Raw genomic sequence first — 24320 nt, forward strand, 5'->3', positions numbered from 1 at the left:
GTGATGTCTTCGATGCATAGGCCAGGGGATTTTGTCTCTACTTCCTGCTGGAGGGGTGCCTGCTCACGGCTCAGCTTGGAGGACCCTTCTGTACTCCCTACAGCAGGTTGAAGCTTTGTGAGCTGGGTCAGGAGACCAACTAAGACCCTGAGTAGTGTGAGTCCAGTAGAGGCATCCAACACTATCAGTTCCTTCCAATTAGAATGGAGGTAAGTATGGAACCGGGGCCTAGTGTCACTGGCCTGTGATACCAGCACTTAGGAGGCTGAGGCAGGAAGGTGGAAAAATTCAAAGACATTCTAGGGGTCTGTACTGAGTCCTTGTCACCAAAAGAAAGAAAGAAAAGGAAAAGAAAAAGAGCTCCCTGTTGTCAGCAATACATCTATAAGCCCAGTGCTCGAGAGGCAGAGACAGGCGATTACTGTAAATCTGAGTTCAAAGCCAAGTGAGGTTGGGTCTATGTAGTGAGTTATAGGCTAGCCTGGGCTACAAAGAAAAATTCTGTCTCAAAACAACAAAAACAAAACAAAACAAAACAAAACAAAACAAAACAAAACAAAACAAAACAAAAAACAGGGCTATAAAAGTGGCTTAGTTTGTAGAGTGCTTGCCAAGCATGCACAAACCCTGGGTTCAGCCCCCAGCACTAATGCTATATGACATACACCTGTAAACCAGCACCTGAGAGGTGGAGGCAGGGGAATTGGGGGTCCAAGGTCATCTTCAACTACATAGTGAGTTCAAGGCCAGTCTAGGCTATAGGAGACCTTTCTCAAAAAAGTAAAAATAAAAAGCTAAGTATGGTTACAGTGTCCACACATACATACATGCAAACTGTGTGTGCCTTCTCTGAATCCAGTCACCCCCCTCCTGCTAATTTAGCTCCAGGAAGCCCGGGAATGCCTGCCTCTCTTTACCTCACCTTGCATCTGTAGAATGGATATAATAATAGCAACCTTGTAGGGGTTTTGTTTGTGAGACAGGGCCTTGAACTTGGGATGTAGCCTAGGCTGGCCAGGAACTCAATCTTCCTGCCCCAGTTCCTAAGTGCAGAGTTACAGTTGGGAAGCCCTTCTCCCAATAATTCTACATGTTGTCAAGGTGGTGCCACACCCAGCTTTCCACCCCCAGGGCTTTGTGCATGCTAGGCAAGTACTCCATCCACTGAGCCACATCTCCAGCATAGACAGCTGACCCATGCCTGGCCATCTTTGGACTTACGCATCCAAAGATTTGTGGAGGGGGTGGTCATGGGATTAGTCCCTACCAGGTGTTTAGAGACAACTGCACAACAAAATGCTGACGAGAGTGGAATTGAGGTGTAGGTGTGTGAACTGCTCCCTGCACATTCATTTCAGTATCTCTGTATACCTGGATATTTTAAATTAAATTTAATGTACAAAGTAAATGGCATTTGAAGTTCATGTTGTTGTTAGACAGGGCTCAAACTTGTTATGTCCTTGAAAACAGCCTTGAACTCTCGATCTTCCTGCCTCCGCCTGTGGAGTGCTAGGGTGATGAGTTTACACCACCACGACTGGTTTTGTGGTCCAGAGAACGGAACTCGGGGTCTTGTGCACACTGGGTGTCTTGGTTTTGTTTTTGTTGCTGTGATAAAACACCCTGACAAAAGCCACTTAAAGAAGAAAGGGTTTATTTCAGCTCACAGTTCAAGGGACAGTCCACCAGGGCAGAGAAATCAAGGTGGCTGGAAGCAGTGGTCACATGAAATCACAATGAGAAACAGAGTGATACCTGCATGATGCTCCGCTCTTTATGTCTACAGTCCAGGATCCTGCCAGGGAATGGTGCCACCCACTGTGGGCAGATCTTTCCATCCCAATTAAGGTAATCAAGATAAGCCCCCACAGACATATTCAGAGACCTTTCTACAGATGATTCTAGAGCCTGTCACATTGACAACACTAACCATCACACCAGGCAAGCCTTTGGACAAATGAGCTACACCCCCAGCCCTAAGCCTTTGAGTATTTTATGACAATAAAAAAATTAAAAATTTAAAGAAATAAATGAAAATTTCCTAACAATAGGAACGGCAGCAAATAAAACAAATGGGATGTCAGTTTTACATGACCTTTTCATTGTTTTATTTTAGACAAAGTCTTGCTGTGGAGGCTAGACTTCCCTCAGTTTTGTGGCAATCCTCCTTTCTCAGCTTTTGAGTTCTGAGTTACATTTTTGAGTCTATAGCATGATTGGTTGGGTCAAGATGGAGTGCTGTCCCAGGTTAGGCCAACCCAAACTTTCTTTTGTGGGGCTTTGGGAATAAGTCAGGGAGACCATTTAATTTCTGCTCCTGCTAACCTGGGCATGTAATCCTAGTGTGTGGAAGATGACTGGTAGATGTAGGTTAAATGCGAATGAATGAATGGATGAGATGCATGCCCTCCTCTTCACAGTACACACCTCATTCTGCCTAGAATCCCCTGGATGTCACCGTCCAAGGTACAGGGTTCTTGTGTCCACTGGATATCCTCTTGGGATAGAATTAGGGGCTGCCTTCTCTAAGGATCTTGTTTTTGACACAGGGTCTCATACATATCAGGCTGGCCTCAAACTCACTGTATAGCCAAGGATGCCCTTGAACTTTCGATCCTCCTGCCTCCACCCTTCCAAGTGCTGGGAGTACAGGCAAGTGTCACCACTCTTGGTTTTGTGCAGTGCTGGGGATCTAACCCCAGCTTCATGGACGCTGTGTGAGCACCCTACTGCCCGAGCTACATCCCTAACACAAGGATTTTGAGGATCTCATACGGACTAACATAGTTTTGGGTCTCGTGAGCTGAGTATGAACGAAGGGAGGGAGGCAACAAGATGATGTGCCCTAACAATTCTAACCCTCACCACCAGGGGGAAGCACCAGCATGCCATGAATCAACCCAAGGCTTCCAATTGTCTTGGTAATTCCCTCATAGGGTAACTCCCAAGCCGAGCTGGGAGAGGTAAGGAGTCATAAGGGTGGAGAAACCAACCCAGCAACATGAGCTGGGGCTCAGCCTGCTAGGTGTTCAGGACACAGAGCCTCAGGGGAGAGCCGTCCACAGGCCTGGCTAGGCTCTTTGGGCCTCCTCCTAAGGATCAGCTGTCTTTGGGGTTCAGCCCTTCTGGATGACTGGTTGTTTTGTTTTTAGGCAGGTTTCAAGTAGTTCATGCTGGCCTCAAACTTGCTTTGCAGCTGAGGATGACCTTGAACTTGCGATGCTCCTGTGTCTGCCTCCTAAGTGCTGGGACTGCGGGGGCCATATGGATCCAGCATTCTAGCTAAGTATTGTACTACTGAGCAACATCCCCAGTTCCTGTTGTTGTAACCTCTTCTCTCTCAAAATAAGGCCTGGCCTAGAGGGAGAAGGCGGTTAAAATAGGGGCTGTGCCACTCCTAGCTGTGTGACCCCTGCTAAGCGTCTTCATTTCTGAGCCTCAGTTTTATCTCCTGAAAAATGGGTCCATTAATACCTCCTGCCAGGAAATGCAACGACCCTCATATTTGCTTTTAGCTGGATATGTTGTCATGTGCATGTGTTCATACTGTGTGTGTGTGCCTTTTCACATGTGTGTGCTCACCTGTAAGTGCATATTTTCCTGTTGAGACCCAGGGTTGACATTGGGAGTCTTTCTTGATCCCTCTGGATTTTGTTCATTGACGCAGGGTCTCTCTGTTGGACTAATAACCCACTAATAAGGGTAGTCTGGCTAGTCATCTTGCTCCTGAAACCCCATCTCCTCCTGATTGCTGGAATTACAGGCAGGCTGTCACGCCACCCTGGCATTTACATGGTGTCTTAGTGACTTTTCCATTGCCATGACAAAATACCATGACCAAAGCAACTTTCTTGTTTGTTTGTTTTGAGACAGGTTTCTCTGTGTAGCTGTCCTGGAACTCAGTCTGTAGACCAGGCTGGCCTTGAACTCACAGAGATCTCCCTGCCTCTGCCTCCCTGAGTGTTGGGATTAAAGGCATGCACCACCATTGCCTGGCTCCAAAGCAACTTCTTTTTTTCCTTTTCTTTTTCTTTTTAAATCTCATGTGCATTGATGTTTTGCCTGCATGCATGCCTGTGTGAGGGTGTCAGATCTCCTGGAACTGGAGTTACAGACAGTTGTGAGCTGCCATGTGGGTGCTGGGAATTGAACCCAGGTCCTTTGGAAGAATAGTCAGTGCTCTTAACCACTGAGCCATCTCTCTAGCCCCCAAGGCAACTTTTTTTTTTTTTCCCAAGACACGGTTTCTCTGTGTAGTTTTGGTGCCTGTCCTGGATCTTGCTCTGTAGACCAGGCTGGCCTCGAACTCATAGAGATCCGCCTGGCTCTGCCTCCCGAGTGCTGGGATTGAAGGTGTGTGCCACCACTAACTGGCTAAAAGCAACTTCTTAAAGAAAATGTTTAATTTGGAGCTCATGGATACAGAGGGTTAGAGTCTGTGACCATCATGGTGAGGAGCATGGCAGCAGGCAGGCATGGCACTGGAGGAGTAGCTGAGAGCTCACATCTTGATGCACAGCACAAGGCAGAGAGAGAAATAACTGGGAATGGTGTGGGCTTTGGAAACCTCAAAGCCCGCCACCAGCGACACATCTCTTCCATAGACCTATACCTTCTAATCCTTCCCAAACAGTTCCACCACCTGGGGACCAAGTATTCAAACCTGATCCTGTGAGGACCATTCTCATTCAAACCACCACCTGGGTTCTGGGGATTTGAACTCTGGTCCTCACTCTTGCTGCTTACCTGGCAAATTCTTTAATCATTGAGCCATTTCTCTAGCCCTTGTTTTATTAACATGTGTATGAAGTCATGGCCCAGTCATGACGTGTGTAATGTACTTGGACCATACCCACCCTCCCATGTCTTCTCCTTGACCCTCCTGCTGTTCTTTCATTCTTACTATATACGCACATGTATGTGCACATGTTGTTAACGCCATATGTGTGTGTTGGTTCTGTTTTGAAGCAGGGACTCATTCCAGCACAGGCTCACTTTGGAACTCTCTTTATAGCCCAGGCTGGACTTGAACTAATAATCTTGAGCCTCCTACCTCAGCTTCTCAAGTGCTGAGATTGCAGGTGTGAGCCTCCACATATCTGTCTATCTATCTGCCTATCTGCCTGTCTATCTATCTCCCACAAGGGAACATATGTGGTCCACGCCTCTCTAGCTTAATTTGCATCACATGCCATCCTCTTCTATCCATTTTCCTTCAAAGATGTTATTTTGTTCTTCTTTACCAGTGAGTAGACACCAGTGTGCATAAGCATGACATTTTTTTTACCCGTTCATCTGTCTCTAGGCATGTAGGCTGATTCCATAATCTGATTATTGTGAATGGTGTATTGATAAGAGTGGGTGTGCAGGCATCTCTGTGGGGTACTGACAGGTTCTTTAGGATGCATCGCTAGGAGAGGTGCCACAGCTCACTTGTACTGTCAGAATCTCAGCTCGTGGGGGACTGTCATGCCCTCTGTAGACAGGGACAGGTCCCCATCATACCACTTTGCTCAAGTTCATTCCAGTTGCTTTCTGTTTGAGTCAGTGTATAGCCTGGGTTGGCCTTGAACTCACTACAATCTGCCTGACTTTGCTTCCTGACTGTTGCCACTACAGACTCTTACCACCATGCCCCAAAGGTTTTTGGTTTTTTTGTTTGTTAGTTTGGCTTGTCAGGCTGACATAGACTTGCAAGCACTCAGCATGTGCTGCCACTGAGTCACACCCTAGCCCCTGGCTCAATTTGGAGAACAGTGACCTGTCTGCAGTTAACCACCCAAGCATTAGTTTGATTGGTCACTGTGGACTTGTGTTCCAGGTCCCTAGCACAGTGCATGGTACAGAGTAGATGCTCAATAAAACTTGTCACATGAGTGACAGATGCCAGGAGTCCATGTGAAGCATTAGCTTCTTGCTTTGTACACAGGAGGCTTGTAGTGGGTGCTGGGGATGTGGCTCAGTGGGCAGAGCACTAACCCGGCATGCATAAAGCCCTGGGGTTCTCTTCTACCTCATCACCTGGGCTTGCGCACACCTTTGATCTCAGCATGTGGAGGCAGGAGGAAAGATTGGCAGCTCCAGGCCATCTTCAGCTGTATGTAAGTCCAAGACCTCCTGAGCTACATGAGACTCCTGCTCACATTAGCAGAGTCACACAGGCAAGGAAGGCCACAGCAGGAGCAAAATGAGTTCAGAGTTTTGACACGTGGGAGTCCAGGGAGGCCCGTCTGGGTCCCTCTCATGTTAGAGACTTTGTGTCCCTTACTTACCCTCTCTGGGCTCTCTGTATACATCAGGACTCCACAATTAGGACTGTTTAATGGGTACATTTCCCATCCTGCTCATTCTTTCACCCAGAAGGACCCAAATGTGGGCTGGAAAATGAGGAGGACTCTGAGGAATGTGCTGTAATCACTGCACAGGGCACTCTGTGTGGCTTGGCTGACAGGGGCCCAGAAAAGGACAGCTGGAGGAGCTCCTGGGCCTCCCCTCCCCTCCGGGAATAGCAATAGATACAAGGGCTGGGGGAGTGCCGTTTTGTCCTGAGGGAGCAGAGTCTCTTTAGAGGAAAGAACATTGTGCTGTAATGACCAGAGGGAGGTGCCTGGGAAGATCTGGGGGAGAAAGTTCCAGCAGAGGGGACAGAAGGTGAAAGGCTCCAAAGTGAGCCGAGGTGTGGTGGCACACGTCTTTAACCCCAGCACTCGGGAGGCAGAGGCCGGCGGGTGTCTGTGAGTCTGACAGCCCTGGTCTTCCTCAGCAAGGCCTAGGCCAGCTGGGCTACATATGGGGGGCCTGCAAAACAAACCAAAAAAGCCTTGAGACGCTCCTGCACTGGAGTATGCAGAGGGTGTGTGTGTGGGGGAGGCGCTAGGACTCCTGTTCTTCCATGGCATGCTGCCTTCCAAAGGGGCAGATATGGCTAAGGACAGGAAAGTGACCATCCAGAAGGAAGTCGCTGCTGCCTTCACTCAGCTGGACGGGACCTCCTCACCCTGATCACGAGATACTTCAGGAGAAGCTGTGGCTTTAAAATAATGAGAGACTCAGGTATGGTGGCATACACCCGTGATCCTGACATATGGGAGGCTGGAGCAAGGGAATCCTCAGTTTGAGGTCATCTTCAGCCAACTAACAAGATCAAGGCCAGCCTGGGCTACATGAGACCCTGTCTCAAAAAAGGGGGGGTTGTCAGTGAGATCCTTGCCATGCAAACCTGGGGCCTTCATGCAATCCCGGAACCTATCTAAAGGGGAAAGTTGTTCTCTGGCCTCCAGATGCATGTGGTACCAACACCCACGACCTCTCTCTCATACACACACACACACACACACACACACACACACACACACACATGCTCTTAAAGTTTCTATTGTTGTGACGAAACACTATGACCAAAAAGCAAGTTGGGAAGGAAAGGGTTTTATTCAGCTAACACTTCCACATCGCTGTTTATCACCAAAGGAAGTCAGGACAAGACTCGAACAGGGCAGGGACCTGGAGGCAGGAACTGATGCAGAGGCCTTGGAGGGTGCTGCTTACTGACTTGCTTCCCCGCTGGCTTGCTCAGCCTGCGTTCTCTCTCTCTCTCTCCTTCTCTCTCTCTCTCTTTCTCTCTCCCCTCTTCTTTTTTTTTCCTGGAGCTGAGGACCGAACCCAGGGCCTTGCGCTTGCTAGGTAAGCGTTCTACCACTGAGCTAAATCCCCAATCCCTTTTTTTGGTTTTTCAAGACAGGGTTTCTCTGCATATTCCTGGCTGTCCTGGAACTTGCTCTGTAGACCAGGCTGGCCTCGAACTCACAGAGATCCACCTACCTCTGTCTCCTTAGTGCTGGGATTAAAGGTGTGTACCACCATCGCCTGGCCAGCCTGCTTTCTTATAGAACCCAGGACCACCAGCCCAGGGATGGCACCACCATAAGATGGCCCCTGCCCAACTGGTCACCAATTGAGAAAATCACCAGCTGGATCTCATGGAGGCATTTCCTTAACTGAGGCTCCTTCCTCTCTGATGACACTAGCTTGTGTCAAGTTGACACACAAAACCAGCCAGTACAACTGACCCCTTGTCAATTTGACACACAAATGACTAGTAAGCCACAGCCCTTCCTTTCTTATTCATCCCTAAGATCTCACATTAAAAACATAACTTTAAAAGTCCCACAGTCCTTACAAATTCAAACACACTAAAATTTCAGTCCCTTGAAAATAGCCAGTCTCTTAAAATCCAAAGTCTTAAAACTTGAAGTCTCTCAACTGTGGACTCCAGTAAAACATTTACTTCAAGAGGGAAAAATCAGAGCACAGTCAATCAGGTAAACTCAAATCCAAATTCCAACCATCCAGTGGCTGAGGTCCACTCACAATCTTCTGGGAAGTTTTTTTCTGAGAGCACAGAGAAGCTGTGTTCCAGAGGTGGCCAAAGTTGTACCTTGTGCTGGCAGCCGGATTTGGTAGTGTAAGAGTCACCCAGGGAGTAGTGGTTTTGAAGGCATGAAGGGGTCATGAAGAGCAGCTGAGGCTCACCACTGAGAAGCCAGGAGTGGCCATTGGTGAAGGTGCTGTTTCAGTAGCATTTGAAGGCCCAGGATTGAAGGGGTCATGCAGAGAATTTGAGGCTTGCCATGATGAAGAGAGCCTATGAGAGGCTGCTGGTGAAAGTGCAATCCAGTTGCAGCAGAGGACACCAGCATTTTGGAGATCAGTACATGGGATGACCACCAAGAACAGCAGTAGTGGTAGAGAGGAGCCTGCCTGAGCTTAGAAGACCAGCTGTGTTGTGAGCAGACGGTGAGGCTGGAGAAGTGACCCAAGCCTGCCTCTGCATTGCGCACCACCCAGCTTCTCAATCACTGCTAATTTCTTAGCTCCAGCATCAAGTATCCCAGCAAAGCAATTTTGCTTTAGTAGTTCTGGTGTCTTGTTAATCACAGGCGATTCTTCAGCCAGCTGACCAGAACCACAGACTCTTAATTCAAAATAACAAATGGTCCTGATAATTATGAAACTTCCCAAGCCAGGCCTCTATACTCTGCACTGCTCTCAACATTCTTATCTTCCAAGCTCTCACAGAACATCCCACAGAGCTCTTAACATTCAATGCCTCTTCTAACCCAAAGTCCTTCCACAATCCTCCCAAAAACATGATCAAAAGTCCGCAACAGCAATACTCCCTCTATGCTGGTACCAACTTGTCCCACTGCCAGAAGAGAGAGAGAGAGGGCGCAGTTGGCTTTGTTAGTGTTCTTGATGGTCCAGCATGCCCTGGGGGTGGGTGGGGTTAGAGGCTTTCAGCAGGGAGGAAATATCACCGGGACTCCTGGGGCCTGCCGCCCACCACACCTATAGGGTACCCCTTTCCCAGGCCTAGGAAATATGACTCTGACCCTGGGGTCATGCTGAGGGCCTGCTCTCCATTTTGACTGTGGAGATAGATCATAGCACGCCTCTGTTCCTCAGTTTCCTCTCTGCGAATTGGAAGCAACACCCTTTATTAGGGAGACTGAGGCCAGCCTGTCGCAGAATCAGCCAACGGAGAATGAATCAATTAGCCAATAGAAGAACAAAACAACAGCTTCACTCCTCCCTTGTTTTGATGTTTCTCTGTCTCTGCCTTTTCTTTTATCTCGTAGTTCCTGCAAAAACCCAGGCGTTTCGCTTATCTCGAGTCAAGGGCAGGTGGGGGCTGGACTTGTGCCCAGGAGGGGCGCGCGCGAAGACCCGATTGTGCCACTTTCCCGGGCACCGGACCGACGGCGGAGACCCGATTGTGCCACTTTCCCGAGCACGAGATCGACACTGGGCGTCGGCAGCCCCGCGGGGGAGGACACCTCCTTGCCCCTAGGCCGAGTCCCGTGCGCGCATCCCGCGCTCGTACCCGCGGGGCGTCAACACAAAGGTCCCGCCAAGGCAGCTGCGAGGCTCTCATCTCCCTCCCGGCTGGCCCAGGCCCGCGTTCCGGGCCGCGCGTCCATTGGCCGGGAGCCCCAGGGGGCGTGGTCCCGCACTCTGCCCTACCCGACGGCCACGCCCCCTCCCCAGATATCTGCTTGTAGTCCGAGGCCAGCAGCTGGGACGACTCGAGCTCCTCCACTCAAACGTGTCGCCAGGTAAGCTGTTGTTCCGGGACTCTAGGGAAGGGTGTGGTGGAGCACGGGATCCCCGGGAGCCGTGGGGATGGGCCGAGGCTTGCTCTGCTCCCCTGATCCCCCACTGCGGGGCCTTCCGGCTCTCCAGCTCCGCGCTGGGTCCCTTCCCGGACATGCCCCAGTCGCCCGGGCTAGTTTGGGGCGCGCGGGTTACTCACCCTCCCTAAGGGGACACGGGTAGGTGTGGCTGCAGTAGGAGGTATCCTTGCGAGACTTCGGGTAGTACTTACCGCTAGGCCACCTGTTTTGTGCGTGGGCGGCGCTCCCTCCCCTGTGCTTTCCGGCGGGCTGGAGGTGCTGGGGGACTCGCTGCTAGCTGGAGGTGGAGCGGTCCCCGAAGGGCCGGGCCTTGCTAGCTGCATGCTGGGCGGCGGGACAGTAGCCAGGCCGGGAGAGGGGGAGCCGCCCTGGCCCCTCGCGGTTGGGCCTCTTCTAGGGAGGAGGAGCGGCTGGGCGCGCTGGCTTGGTGTTTGCGCCGGGATGGGGCGGGAGCTGGGGGAGAGGGGGAAGGCCCTAGGGCGCAAAGGAAAACTTCACCCGCGCTGGCGGCCTTTACAGGCCGGAAATGCAAGGTTAGGTTTTGATTTTTATTTAAAAAGCCAGGCTGTGAGCCCACAGCTTTTCTGGGGTTGCAGCATAGGTCTGTGCAGGGTGAACTGTAGATCAGCCCTCTCCTGCAGGGTCTGCGATCTGAGAAGCGGTGGTGCCTCTTTGCAAAATAGGAGACTGCTTTTGCCGACAGGAATATATAAATAACCTTTTCTACCAGAAAGGGGTGTGTGCGGGAATAGAGGGAGCTGGCTAGCCCAAGTGCCCGGAGAAATAGGAGCTACTTTTACTCCTCCTGGCTGTTCTGCTGTCCTCTTCCTATGGCCCAGTCTTGGTGCTTTTAGTCTGTTCTCCAAGCTGAAGTCAGAGGGAGTGTGAAAAATAATTGATTCATTAAATCAATAGTGATGGGTTATGCCTGCAGCCCTGCACTGGGGAGGTGGAGAGGTAGGATTCAGGATTTCAGGGTCTTCTTGGCTCCAAACACCAAACCGGTTAAACAAAAACAATGTTTAAAACCAATCCACAAATATGTGTTTAATTGTCCCATGTCCCCATTTTTTTTTTTTTTTTTTTTTTTTTTGTCCTGTTGGGCTCAAACTTTTCAAAGGACCTTCTTTCTCTAGCTGCTTTGTGACTCTGGGTCCCTAAGTGAACCTTTAAGCCTCTGCTCAGCCATCCTCTGCTCTGGGACGGGTCTCCTCAGAGTCTGGTCTCCCGCCACCCATCTCCTCTTGGGTGACAGCTTGGATGCCACCATGTGCCCTTACACCCTCCACTTGTCGTAACCCATGCTCGGTCGTTCCCCCCCCCCCCCCCCCCAGGGTGAGAACAGAATCTTTTCTGTGTTGGGATCTGAGTAAGCTGTTAGGCTCAGCCTAGGGTTGGGGGGAACTGGCTTTCTTTGTCCTACTGAGTGCTAGGGCAGGAATTTGCTTTGTGTCCCATATCTGGCAGCTGTGGGAGGGAAGGGCTCTTCCCGCGACCCTACCGTGGAGCCCGCTGTTATTAAGCTCACCTCCTGCTCCGCATTGTGGCCGGAACCACCTCTCCGGCTTCCAGCCACTGGATGCTGCGCGGTTCCTGTCCAAACTGGAGCAGGGAACTAGTGGGTCTGGGAGAAGATGGGAGAGTCAGGCTGGGAGATGAGGAAAACGCGGGTGGGGTGGTGGGGTGGAGCAGAATGTTGGGGGGAGGAATTCAGGGCTAGGTTTGGTGGAGAACAGGGTCCACTTGGCCTTGCAGAGACCTAGGGCAGTGGTGGCCTCTGTCCCGTGGATGGGCATTCCTGGGGGATTCTTGAGGTGGTATTATTGGAAGGGACTGCTTTTGGTTCCTGCACTTGAAGGCGGGAGTTCCCCAGCTGGGCTGCTGGAGGGACTGGAGTATTCTCTCCTCATCCCAGACTGTTTGCTCTTCTCTGCATCATGGCCCCGCCCCTGGTATCCCTCCCTTCCCTTCACTCAGAATTCACTCTTCCCAGAACAATGGAGCAGCATGTGGCTAGCCAGCCTGGCTGCCGTAAACCTCAGGCTCCTTCTCTACCCCGGTGCCTTCCTAGATCCCTGTGTCCAGTTCAGCTGGTCAGTCGGTCCCTGTCCTCAGCTATGGGGTCTTTTCTGTTAGACTACGGCCTGGTGGGGTAGGGGTGAAGATGAGCCTTGCAATCTCCTGGAGCCCTGGCATGTGCTGGGTGAGCGTGTCTGTCCATTTGTGACCCCTCCCCCAGAGGGCCTGCCTCTTGGGAGCTGGGTAGTTTAGTGGCAGCTGTCTCTGAGAGCCCCTTAGAAAGGCAGTCTTGGGGGTCGGGAGCAGCTCAGTGCTAGGGCCAGAGATCCTGCTTCCCAGCACCAGAAAAGCAACCAACCGACCCAGCTGACAAGCAAAGCCATGTTAACTCCGCCCACATCTGCGGGAGTTGGAGTTTGCTTTTGGACATTGGCCAGTGATTCCTGGGGGCACTAAAGTGTGAGGATCCCTGGCTGCTGAATCTATTGTCAGTTTTCTCATGGGACAGGGAAGTGGTGAAGTGCCTACCTGTGAGGGTAGCAGGAAGATGGAGTCGAACACCCGGTGCCTATGAATCCCCTATGACATCAGAAAAAGCACTGGCTTCCCCCTCCATGGCAGGGTCCCAGAAGTTCTAGTGGCCTGCTCTGTCCCTTTGCCTGAGTGACCTGAGTTTTTAACCTACCTCTCTGCCAGCAGTGGCCAGGCTCTGGGCTGGAAAGTGACCCAGTACAGTGCCCAGCAGTAGCCTTCCCTGGCCACAAACCCACACAAGATTCTAGACACCTCAGTGTGCAGAACAGGCTTCAGAAGCTTCTGGCCTTGCCCAAGGATGAAGCCTCCAGCTTCCCCAAGCTCATGTTCCTTGACTCTCCATTTCCTGCCTTTGAGGAGCCATAAATCACACGCCTCTCTGAAGTGTAACCCACCTCCCACACTTCTCGGGTAAGCACCTGGCTCCCTAGTGCCAGAGATTTTCCCAGCTGGGTGTGATGGCTCACACCAGGGGAAGCAGTGGCAGGAGGATTACCATGAGTTTGAGGACAACTTGGGTTGTGCAGTGTAAGATCCTGACTCAAAAAACTGAAAAGGGAGAGAGGGATGTACATGTTGGAAGCTGGGGCTTTTTTTTCTTTTCTTTTCTTTTGAGACAGGGTCTCTCTGTGTAACAGTCCTAGCTGTCCTAGAACTTTACAGACCAGGCTGGCCTCAAACTTATAGAGATCCGCCTGCCTCTGCCTCCCAAGTGTTGGGATTAAAGGCGTGTGCCACCGCCGCCCGGCCTGGAAGCTGGGGGCTTTAAGGCGAAGAGCACAGAAAGTTCTAGGCCTGGCCAGGGAGGACAGGGACGGGGCACTAGTTTTTGGGATGGGCTGTAGAGGGGCTGAGGAGGCCATCTTGGTGCCCAGTTGAGCTCCCGGAATCTTCCAGAACTTGCTATAAGGTCTATGGAAAATTCCCTTCTATTTTTGGTGGTCCCCTTTGCCACATTTCTCAGGATAAGAGGCTGACATGCTCTCCATGCTGGACAGTCAGGGTGGGTGTGGCATCTTACCCCCAGGCCCTGGGCCTCTCCCTGGGCTCGGCTTGTCTGGCAGAGGGGTTTGAGTCTTATCCTGCCCGGTGTTGTCCCCGCTCCCACCCCCATTGAGGGTTAGAAGGCTCTGGGTTTCTGCTGGTACATTCGGGTGGTGGTGGGCATGGAACACACAGCTAAGCATGTGGTTCAGTTGGTAGAGTGCTTGCCTAGGATTCAGGAAGCCTTGGATTGTATCCAGCTGGGCTACATAAGACTTTGTCTCAAATAAAAAAGACGTAACAGAGGGGCCCGGGTGTTCCAGGCGCTACTGACCCATCCAGAGTTTGTGCCCACACAGAGGTGTGCACCCTGCCCCTACTCCCCACATATATATGCAGATGTGTGTTCCTGTGATCATGTACACAAACAATACCCGCCCCCCCCCCCCCATATACGTGTAACATTACATAGTCACACACAGGTAAACACGTGTGTACCTAGTCTGGCAGTCATGACCACATCTTAGCCATTTCATTTTGTCAGAATTGGTCGCAGGCAGAGGCTCACCAGGGTCTAGCCCAGAGCCCCTGCAGGTAAGAGCTTCAGCCCCATCTCCATCTCCCAGCAGCGCATCATGGAGGGTGGGCTGTGCCTTTTCCAGGGCCACCCCTGTGCTGCTGAGAGCAGGCAGAGAGCAACACGACAGCCTGAGCCAGGGGCGGCAGAGGGAGCTGTAGCTGTTCCAGCTACAGGCTCCAGACTGCTGCTGTGGACTGTGTCCTGGTGTGTGTGCAGGGCCAGGGAGGCCTCCTGGATACCCCTACCCCAGCCCAGCTGGACTCTGTCCCCTCCCTGGGCCATGGGCGGGCTGGCTCTGACTAGCCCAGCTTCCTTTCAGAGTGGCTGGTTAGTGGAGCAGCCTTGTGGGTCTCCCGGGAGCTCTCTCAGCTCCCACCCCTGCCTCGGTCACTTCATTTCCGTGTTTCAGTTTCTTCCACTGTAGTTAGGGTGAGTGTGGCACACAAAGGGTGCCCACGACCCTGGCCCGTGCCAGCCCCTGGGCTGGGCCTGGGGTGTCAAGGGACGCTTGGGTTGCCCTCAGTGTGGTGTCCACTGAAGGGCCGTGGGCTTCCCAGGCCTTTCCAAGGAAGAAGCTGGATTTGAGGTGTGAGGGGACTTGAGTGGAGAGTGAGAAAGACCCCTCTGAGTCTTCTTTCATGAGCCTGGAGAGGTGGGCATGATAAGGGTGTCTGAGCAGACAGGCAGAAGGCGCAAAGCAGGGAAGAGAGGGTGCTGACAGCCATGGTGGTGCAACCTGCTTCCTGGTCTGGCCCCGCCCTCTGGACCTTACTTCCTGCCCCACTCCCACAGTGCCTCCCCGGCCTGGAACCACAGCCCGCCCTCTCCACACCCTGCTGTCTGTTCCCAGAACAGCCTCCCTCTGTCTCTCTTTTCTTGAGATGGTCTCTGTAGCCTAGGCTAGCCCAGATCTCTGTAGCCCAGGCTGGTCCAGAGAAGTGCTCATGTTAGAGGCGAGTACCACCACCCCAGCTTCTCCCACTGTTTTTCAAATGTCTGACTGTTTTTCATATTCCAGGTCCATTTTGCACTCCTATCCCATTACTTTTTATCTCTTTTGTTAGCAGGCCTTTTGGCAGTCTGTGACCCCACCGCCTCCTCTGGTTCCGGGTTCTGCCCTGTGTCTCCTGTATCAGGTATTAGATATGTTTGTTGAGTGACTTCCTGATTGCAGTTTACAGCAATGACCATAGCCAGTATTTGTTGCCTGCTTGTTCGGGGCAGAGCTGTACCCTCAGTGCTTGTATGTATTACTTCATTTCAATGTCATGATTTGTGTGAAGCTGCAACAATTCCCATTTCTCAGATACAAAAACTGAGGCCCTGAGAGGTTGAGTCACTAATGATAGTCAGCTGGCAGGTGGGAAGATCCGAACTCGTGTCCCTGACTGGGGTTGGGGAGGGTTAGGAGAGAGGCAGGGAGACTAGTTGGAAGAGGGAAGGGCAGCTCTCCTCATGCTGATGTCATCAGGTCCCCATGTCACCCCCCTGTCCTGGGAGGCCTGGGTGGGGCCCACTCTCCCTCTCTGGGCCAGCCGTCTTCCCAGAACTCCCGGCATTGGAACATTCTAGGACTCTATGACCTGTGCTAGACACCTGACCAGCAGGCCAGCAGCCAGGACCTCTTCAAGGTGGGGGCTTCTCTGGACTCGTGGTCCTGCCTGGCTGGGGCCACAGCTAAGAGGTCAGTAGGTAGCCATGTCACTTCTCGGGAAGGCTGGCCAGTGACATCTTTCCAGCCAGGCAGGACTGAGTCCCCAGAGAGGGGCAGGGCATATGGAGGAGAAGTCTGAATCTTTGGGGAGAGAGGCACCCTTGCCTTGCATACCTTGCTCCCCCGAACCCGAGGACTCCAAGGTGGAGGGTTGGAGCTGAAGCAAGTGGGCCTTGCTGGGTAGAGCAGGTGAAAACTCAGCGCTGGGGCGGTGGAGTTATCATAAATGGGAAGAGTCTGGCCATGAGCTGGGGCCCAGGGTACCTAGAGCCGAGGGGGCTGGGGATGCAGCTCAGCTGTACAGTGCTTGCCTAGTGTGCAGAGCCCTAGGTTCAATCTACAGCAGCACAGAAATTGGACATGGCAGTACACAGTTGTAATCCTAGCACTTGGAGGTTGAGGCCTGTGTGGGCTACAGGAAGCCCGAAAAACAAAACAACAAAACAGAAAATCCAGTTGTAGCTGGGTTGTTTAGAAGACAGCTCCTTTATATGATAGACCAATCACAGGGCCACACAAACCTGCTCAGGCCTGTCCCTGTCCCGTTGGCTCCCTTGGTCCTGCTGGAGTGTTTGGCTTTGCTTGTCATCCCTGAGCAGATGTCAAAGGACACCCCTGAGTTTGACTGAGTCTGGAAAGGGGAAAGGACTTACCTAAGGGCTGACCCTAGAGTGGCTGTTCCTGACCTTGAGCCAAGGCTGGCTGGTCCCACCCTGTCCTCGGGTCCCTTGTGTACAGTGGCCGTACTGCCCATATCCTCTTTTTTTTTTTTTATATTTATTTATTTATTTAGTGTATATGAGTGATCTGTCTTCAGGCACACTAGAAGAGTGAATCAGATCCCATTACAGATGATTGTGAGCCTCCTTGTGGTTGCTGGGAATTGAACTCAGGACCTCCGGAAGAGCAGCCAGTGCCCTTAACCGCTGAACCATTAACTTAGCCCCCCACCCCCTTTTAACTGTGGTGTTGCTGCAGTCCAGGTTGTCTCGAGCTCATAGCAATCCTTTTGCCTTATCCTGTCCCACCCCTGGTTGCTGAGTTGGCCTGTAAGAGCCACTCACTGCCTTCAACTTTTGCCTGAATTCTGTGCCTCTGAGGGTCACTGAGAGAGTGGATCTCATGGCTGGAGTAGTGTCTGGGCAGGTGTGAGTTTGCTGGGGTACTCCTCCTTGGGGACCTTTAGTGGTAATCCCTGGCCAGGAGCTCATACCAGCCCCTCGGGGAGCCACGCTAGGCTGTGAACAGCCCTGGGTACGCTCCTGAGGGAGAGTGCCTGCAGGGTTGTGGGGCAGAGCGGGAAGGGAACGGGGTGTTGATTTGTGCTTTTGGCATTGAAGTCCCTGCCGAGGGCACACTCTCCCTCACAGTGTTTACTGAGTGTCTGAAGCATGCCAAGGGCTGTGTTGGGGACATAGAGGGGTTACCACAGGGAGTTGCCTAGTATATACCGCCCTCCACCGTGTGTGTGTATGTGTGAGTGTGAGTGTGAGTGTGTGTGTGTGTGTGTGTGTGTGTGTGTGTGTGTGTGTCTCTAGAGAATAACCTCCACTGTTAATCTTCCAGGTGTTTTTTGAGACAAAGTCTCTCATTGGGACCTAGGATTCCCTGATTAGGCTAGACTGGCTGGCCAGCCAGCCCTAGGGATCCACCTGCCTCTACTTTCCCAGTGCTGGGATTACAGGCACACACCACCATCTTAGCTTTTTAAAAGATTAGCTGGGCCATGGTGGTGCATGCCTTTAATCCTAGCACTTGGAGACAGAGGCAGTTTGAGGCCAGTCTGGTCTACAGAGTGAGTTCCAGGACAGCCAAGGCTACACAGCAAAACCCTCTCTTGACAAACAAAAACAAAACAAGAAAGATTTATTTTTGTTAACTATGTACATATGTGGTCTGTGTGTGAGTTTGTGCATGTGAGTACAGATGCAGGCTAGAAGAACAAGCGTGTCAGATCTCCTGGAGCTGGAATTACAGGTGAACTGTCCGACGTGGAACTGAACTCGTGTCCTCTTCAAGAGCAGTAAGCCCTCGTAACAGCTGAGCCGCCTCTCCAGCCCTGTACCAGGCTTTTCTATTATACATGGATTGTGGGGATCAAACCCAGGCTCTCTGCTTGTGTGATAACGTGTTCTACTGACTGGGCTATCACCCCAGCACATGACCTGGCATTTTCTTACACAGTGGAGATGGAGGGAGGCCTGTAGTTGCTATGGGAGCCCAGTGCTGGCACCTGAGCCGACACCCGAGCCAAGGTGTGACCACAGACAAGGTGACCTGGAGCGAGCCTCTGGAGACTCAGGCTGTGCCTTGTCTAGTCCTGAGACAGGACCCTGAGAGCCCCCTTCTCTCTGTAGGTCAGCCATGTCATCTGAACCACCCCCGCCGCCGCCGCCACAGGCCCCGACGCCGCATCAGACTAACGTCGGGCTATTGGACACTCCTCGGGCCCGGGATCGCTCTCCATCCCCACTGCGAGGCAATGTGGTCCCGAGTCCTCTGCCCACCCGCAGGACAAGGACCTTCTCAGCGTAAGTCTCAGGCTGGCCAAACACACTTCCTAAAATGGGGGCTGCTACCAGAGTGAGCAGGATCTATTCTCTGGGCTTCTCTTGGAGAGTCCTAGAGAAGTGCTAGTGAGGAAACTCACTAGGTGCTCGCAGACTCAGGTGCTATTCTCCTCGTCTGTGGGAGAGGCCGCGCGTGCGCACCCCCCCTCCCCCACCAGAGGCCTCTTCCCCAGAGGCCTTGACTCCCTCGGCTGTATGGTGGGGACAGTGCCTGGGCAGCCACTAGCAGGTGTAGAGTTTAAGCCCTGTGAGTGGATGCTGAAGCTGTTAAAAACAGTTTCTGAAAGGGATGCTCCCAAACATGCTATTTCAGCCCGTTTCCAGATGGACAAACAGGCCTGAGGAAATGTGCCAAGGTTGTCCAGTCACTTCTACAGTTCTGTGTGAACGGCTCCCAGGGTCGTGCACAAAGCCTGAGTGACTATACATGGTGGCCCTAGCCAGGTCTCCCTGAGGCACAGCTGGGAGAGTGGAGTGGGTGGCTATTGTATGGAACTAATGGGTGTCCCTCACTCCCTCTCCGTCAGGACGGTGAGGGCTTCACAGGGCCCTGTCTACAAAGGAGTCTGTAAATGTTTCTGCCGGTCCAAGGGCCACGGCTTCATCACCCCGGCTGATGGTGGCCCCGACATCTTCCTTCACATCTCTGAGTGAGTTCACGGTAGCATATCTGGAGGTCTAGACTGGGGGTCGAGGGGGTGTGCTCCTGGCCCCATGCTGTATAGGACAGTGTCACTGGAAGGTGCTAGGCTTGAGGGTGTATGAGGAGTGTGAGGCTGCACAGCAGTTCATGTGTGACAGTGACTGGGCATGTCTGTGGATTGTATGAAGTCTTGGGTGTACATCTGCTACAGATGCCGGGGGCAAGGTGACGACGATGCTGGGCCTGGTATGTGAAAGCAAATGGTTCATGGTGGGTTATGAGTGTCCTGTGCCTGGCCTGTGGGGGAGGGTGTCCCTGGGATGGGGAGTGGCCTGGAGAGGCTGGGGTTGTCTGTTTCTTCTGCTCCAGGAAGGAAGCTCAGGGCCGGTCCCTTTCTCCCACCACTTGCTCACTGAGGCTCTTCCTTCCTGTCTGGAAGCTTGTAGGAGTCCAGGGTGTGGCCCACAAGGCCCCCAGCAGCCCTTTCCCTGTTGGGCTCCTGAGCAGCTTTTGGGTTTCCTGGGAACTCTATCCAGACTTGCTTCTTTGGCCCAAGCACCCAGCCCGCCCTGATTTCATTTTGGCTGAACTGGGGACTGAGTCCAAAGCTAGGCAAGTACCCTACCAGTGACTGACACCCTGGCCACACATTCAATCTCACTCAGCCAATGGGAACCAGAGCCTTTTTCCCAAAAGCCCCAACTAAGTCTGAAACCATGGTTTGAAAAAGAGGGTCGTGTTGCACCCCTCTGCTGTGATGGAAGTTCTAGCCAGCTCCCCTTTGCCACCCCAGCATGCTTACATACCAGGTCTGATGAAAAGGCCCTGTAGGCTGGGTATGGTGATGTATGCCTGTGATCCCAGCACACAGAAGGCAGAGGTAGGAGAGTTGGTGAGAGTTTGAGGCCAGCCTGGTCTATACACTGAGTTTCAGGCCAGCCTGGGCGACATAGTAAGACTCTAGTCTCTAAGAATAAAATATAATCCCCCTAGCTAGCACAGACCTGAGATAGGTGCTGGATGCATTTTACATGTGTATGAAAGCATGCATGGGTGTATAATGTCCATACTACCTCTTTCCAGGAAGGATTTCCAGTGATTTATAAGGACACACAGTACAATATGAAAAGTGATTAGGAGGAAGCATAGGGTGGGGCAAGTGTGAGTGATGGAGATTCTGTGAGATGTCTAGGGTCTACTGTTGGAATGGCTACAAGAAGCTCCCTGGGGACCATTTCTCTCTTTTTTTTTTTTTTTTTTTTTTTTTTGGTTTTTCGAGACAGGGTTTCTCTGTGTAGTTTTAGAGCCTGTCCTGGATCTCTCTCTGTAGACCAGGCTGGCGTTGAACTCACAGAGATCCGCCTGCTTCTGCCTCCCGAGTGCTGGGATTAAAGGCCTGTGCCACCACCGCCCAGCTGATCCTCAGCACTCTTATGACAAGGTGTCATGTTGCTCATGACACAACTACATGACCTCCTTATGTAGTTGAATCTGGCTTTGAATTCTGATACTACAATCCTGTATCCATCTCCCAAGTGTTGAGATTACAGGTGTGTGCCACCATGCCTGGCTCAGCCTTCTTTCAAAAACAACAACAACAAAAACCCAAAACCTTTTAAATATGTGCATTTATTATTTATTTTGGTTTTTCAAGACAGGGTTTCTCTGAAATAGTCCTGGCTGTCCTGGAACTCACTCTGTAGACCGGGCTGGCCTTGAACTCACAGAGATCCGCCTGCCTCTGCCTCCCAAGTGCTGGGATTAAAGGCATGTACCACCACCACCACCACCACCACCACCACCACCACCACCACCCCCCGGCCGCATGTATTTATTTTTATAAATTGTTTTTTGCATTTTATTAATACATATGTATGTATGTGTAGGCATGTGTATACCACCATACTAGTATGGAGGTACAACACATTATAGGAATCAGTGTTAAGGGGATCAAATTCAGGTTATGAGGTTTGGTAGTCAGCAGCCTTACCCTCCTTCCCCAGTTCATCTTGCTGAGCTCCTCTGTACTCTTTTATCTTGAGACATGATCTCAACTAAGTTGGCCAGCCTGGTCTTCAATTCTCTCTGTAGGCCAGGGAGACCTTCAACTTGCAGTCCTCTTGTCTAAGCCTCCCAAGTAGCTGGGATTACATGCCCATGCTGCCAGGCTTGGCTTATTAGGCACTTTTTTGAAGGTGGAAAATTTGGTTCTGGAAGCCCTGGGACCAAGGGCAGTGTGTAGAGACAGCCAAGGAAAGCTGGTCTGAGTTTGAGTCTCTGGCTTTTCCACCCACATGCTCAGTGCCGATACATGAACATCCAAGTGGCTGGGCTGTCTTAGCCCCAGAGAGGAGCCGCTGGGGCCAGGACACAGGCTGGTAGAAGGGCAAGGAGGTACTGTTTCTGGAAGGACTGAGTAGCTAGGAAGATGGTGTCCATCCTGGTGTCCCATTGAGGAGTCTATGGGGCTTGTTTTCTGTGGGCACTGATTGGTGGTGTGTGTGTGTCTGTGTCTGTCCATGTGTTTTCAGAGGCCAGAGGTCAACATTGGTCTCTTCTATCATTCTCCACCTTAGTTATTTTCTTAAAATTTTACGAGTGTTTGCCTGCATGTATGTAAGTGTACCATATGTATGCCTGGTGCCTGTGGAGACCAGAAGAGGGTGTATGATCCCCTGGAACAGGAGTTATAGACAGTTGTGAGCTGTCAAGTGGGTGCTGGGAATTGAACGCAGGTCTTCTGCAAGAGTAAACAGCAAGGGCTCTTAAGCATGCCAGCTCTCCAGTCCCATCTCCACCTTATTTGTCGAGACAGGGTCTCTTGCTGATCTGCAAGGCTAGCTGGCCAGCCAGCACGGGATCCTCCTGACTCTGCCTCTCCAGCACTGGCAAGTACACTCCACCACACCTGGCTTTTTCACATGGGTGCTGGGGATTCAGACTCAGGTAGGCATTTTCTACACTGACGTTCCTCGGCCCTGATGACTGACTGCTCTTTCTCTCCTGCAGTGTGGAAGGGGAGTATGTTCCAGTGGAGGGCGACGAGGTCACCTACAAGATGTGCTCTATCCCGCCCAAGAATGAGAAACTGCAGGCTGTAGAGGTGGTCATCACCCACCTGGCACCGGGCACCAAGCATGAGACCTGGTCCGGGCATGTCATCAGCTCCTAGGGCCTGCGAGAACCCCTTCTCCTGGGCTTGAGGGAGACTTTGGGGGAGGAGGAGCAGGACACCCTGGATATAACACTCGGCCACACAAGATGGGCCCTCAAGGCGGGCATGGCCCCTTTCAAGCATTTCCTGGAAGAAGGGAGTTGTGGGTAGGCAGGGGGTGCTCTCAGCCACTAGCACAGCCTCCAGCCATTGCAACAAGCTCTCACTGTCTGAAAACATTAAAAGCATTTGAAAAAGAGAGGGACCTGCGGTGGCTGAGTGGAGAGGGTGCAGCCCCAGCCCAGGGCGGGTAGGCCAAACTTGCTATTTCCCCAAATGCTCCGCCTGGGTCAAGCAAGCCCATAAGGACTCCTCCTGGACTAAAGACAACCCCCCCTCATCTATTTGGCTCCCTGAGGGGTGTCACCAGCCCTGTGAGGCTCCCCATGACCCAATGCCCCGTCTAACTTGGGACCAGGTCAGATCCATCTTCTGATTGACAGCCTGACTAGTTCAGGCTTATGTATGTGGGGAACTTTCCAGGGGACTTAGTGTCTTTACAACAGGTGTGTCTCCACCTTCTGGAAAGACTCCAATCCTTAGGAGCTCCTGCTCTAACCAGCAGTCTGGGGCTCAGCTAACCCCCACCCCTGGGAATGCTGGTCTTTTCTACTTGTAGGTATAAGGTACCGTTCCCTGTGGCATGCAGCCTATCTTTAAGCCAGTGCTGAAGGGAGCTGTGGGGGTGAGGGGGAGGCCTCTGCAGGAAGAGCTGTAGAGGGGGGAGGGGGTGGTGCATGCCTTGTAATCTCTGCACTTGGGGGCTGAAATAAAGAGTTCTAGGTGCCACCGAAGCCTAACCATACCAGAGTGAAAGCAAAGCTTCGCTCAGAGGGGCCATGCCCGCCGTGAGGCCCCCTCTTGTGTGGCAGAGTGTTATAGCCAGCTTTTTTATTGATAGCTAGGGACAGTGGGGTGACACAGGAGGCTGTCAACCTCAGGGAGCCTTCCTGGGTCCTGGCAAAGTGGCTTTGGAAGTCTGTCCCATAGCCAGCAGACAGGCCCCAAGGGAGGCTCTGGGCCGTCAGCCAAGCCTGGGAGGGGAAAGGCACCTTTGACCTAGTAGAAAAACCATCTGCCGGTAGCCCAACAACAAAGAAAATGGTCCGACTGGGTAGTGGAGGTAAGCCAGCTGCACAAGACTCCTGCACGTTTAGCCACTTATTTCTCGTTTGTGCAAATGCATGAGGACAACCTGTTTCAGTTCCTCAGGTGCTAGCCATCCTTTAAGAAGAAAAAATAGGGGCTGTCACTGACCTCCAACTCACCAGACAGGCTCCGCTGGCTTCTGCCTGGCCCAGCTTCCCTACTTCTGGGACTACTTAAGTGTGCACCACCACATCTGGCTTTTTCTGGGCTTGAACTCCCATCCTTCACTTTACCCTCTGAGCTGTGTTCCTGACCCCATGACTGTCCGAAAGCCATGACGGTCATCAGAGTTCCCGCCTTTGTCCCCTTAGGATGGACCCTCATCCAGTATTAAGACATGCTGATGTCTACAGTGCCCCCAATATCAAAGAAGCCTCTGGTCTAGACCACTGGGGCCCCAGTCACCCCTGCAGTATTGGTACCCCTGTTCTGACGAGATCTCAACTCCGTTTCAAAAACCCATTACCCAACTACTTCTATTTTTAAATCACAACTAAAGCCAAAGCCAACCACCAAAAAGAAGTCTAAAGATCAGTTTGCGTGAAACATCCATAGTGCTGCAGGCAGGGCAGACAGGGCTCTGTGGAGTTTGAGCAGGGCATGATGGCACACCTGTGACCCCAGCAGGTGGGAAGGCATGCAGGGTGCCAAGAGTTTGGGGACAGCCCAGGCTGTACAGCAATACAGTAAGGCCCTGTCTCAAAACAGACAACCCCAAAACAC

The 24320-nt window shown here is 52.1% G+C and overlaps 1 protein-coding gene across 8 annotated transcripts; it reads left to right on the forward strand.

Annotated features, from left to right (window-relative positions):
* Window positions 1-11: 11 nt before the first annotated feature.
* On the forward strand, window positions 12-22647 carry Carhsp1 (calcium regulated heat stable protein 1). Of its 8 annotated transcripts, none has more exons than XM_059270032.1 (7): window positions 57-209; window positions 1663-1848; window positions 9636-10112; window positions 15372-15443; window positions 18379-18552; window positions 19119-19241; window positions 22244-22647. In XM_059270032.1, exons 5-7 carry the CDS (start codon window positions 18386-18388, stop codon window positions 22404-22406), a joined length of 453 nt encoding a protein of 150 aa, XP_059126015.1. In that variant the 5' UTR covers window positions 57-209; window positions 1663-1848; window positions 9636-10112; window positions 15372-15443; window positions 18379-18385; the 3' UTR covers window positions 22407-22647. The 8 variants fall into 8 exon arrangements, with proteins under 8 accessions (XP_059126011.1, XP_059126010.1, XP_059126015.1 ...); XM_059270035.1 differs by having other exon boundaries at window positions 15375-15443; XM_059270033.1 differs by lacking the exon at window positions 1663-1848.
* Window positions 22648-24320: the final 1673 nt, after the last annotated feature.

This window comes from Peromyscus eremicus, chromosome 8a (assembly GCF_949786415.1).
Source record: "Peromyscus eremicus chromosome 8a, PerEre_H2_v1, whole genome shotgun sequence".
Taxonomy (NCBI): Eukaryota; Metazoa; Chordata; class Mammalia; order Rodentia; family Cricetidae; genus Peromyscus; species Peromyscus eremicus.

Bases quoted from the DNA above. Each gene is read 5' to 3' on its own strand.
- Carhsp1 (XM_059270027.1), top strand. From the start codon at position 1,760: ATGATGCTCCGCTCTTTATGTCTACAGTCCAGGATCCTGCCAGGGAAT. The intron at 1,849-9,635 runs GTAATCAAGATA...TTTATCTCGTAG, and splicing joins ATCTTTCCATCCCAATTAAG to TTCCTGCAAAAACCCAGGCG. The intron at 10,113-15,371 runs GTAAGCTGTTGT...CTCTTTTGTTAG, and splicing joins CCACTCAAACGTGTCGCCAG to CAGGCCTTTTGGCAGTCTGT.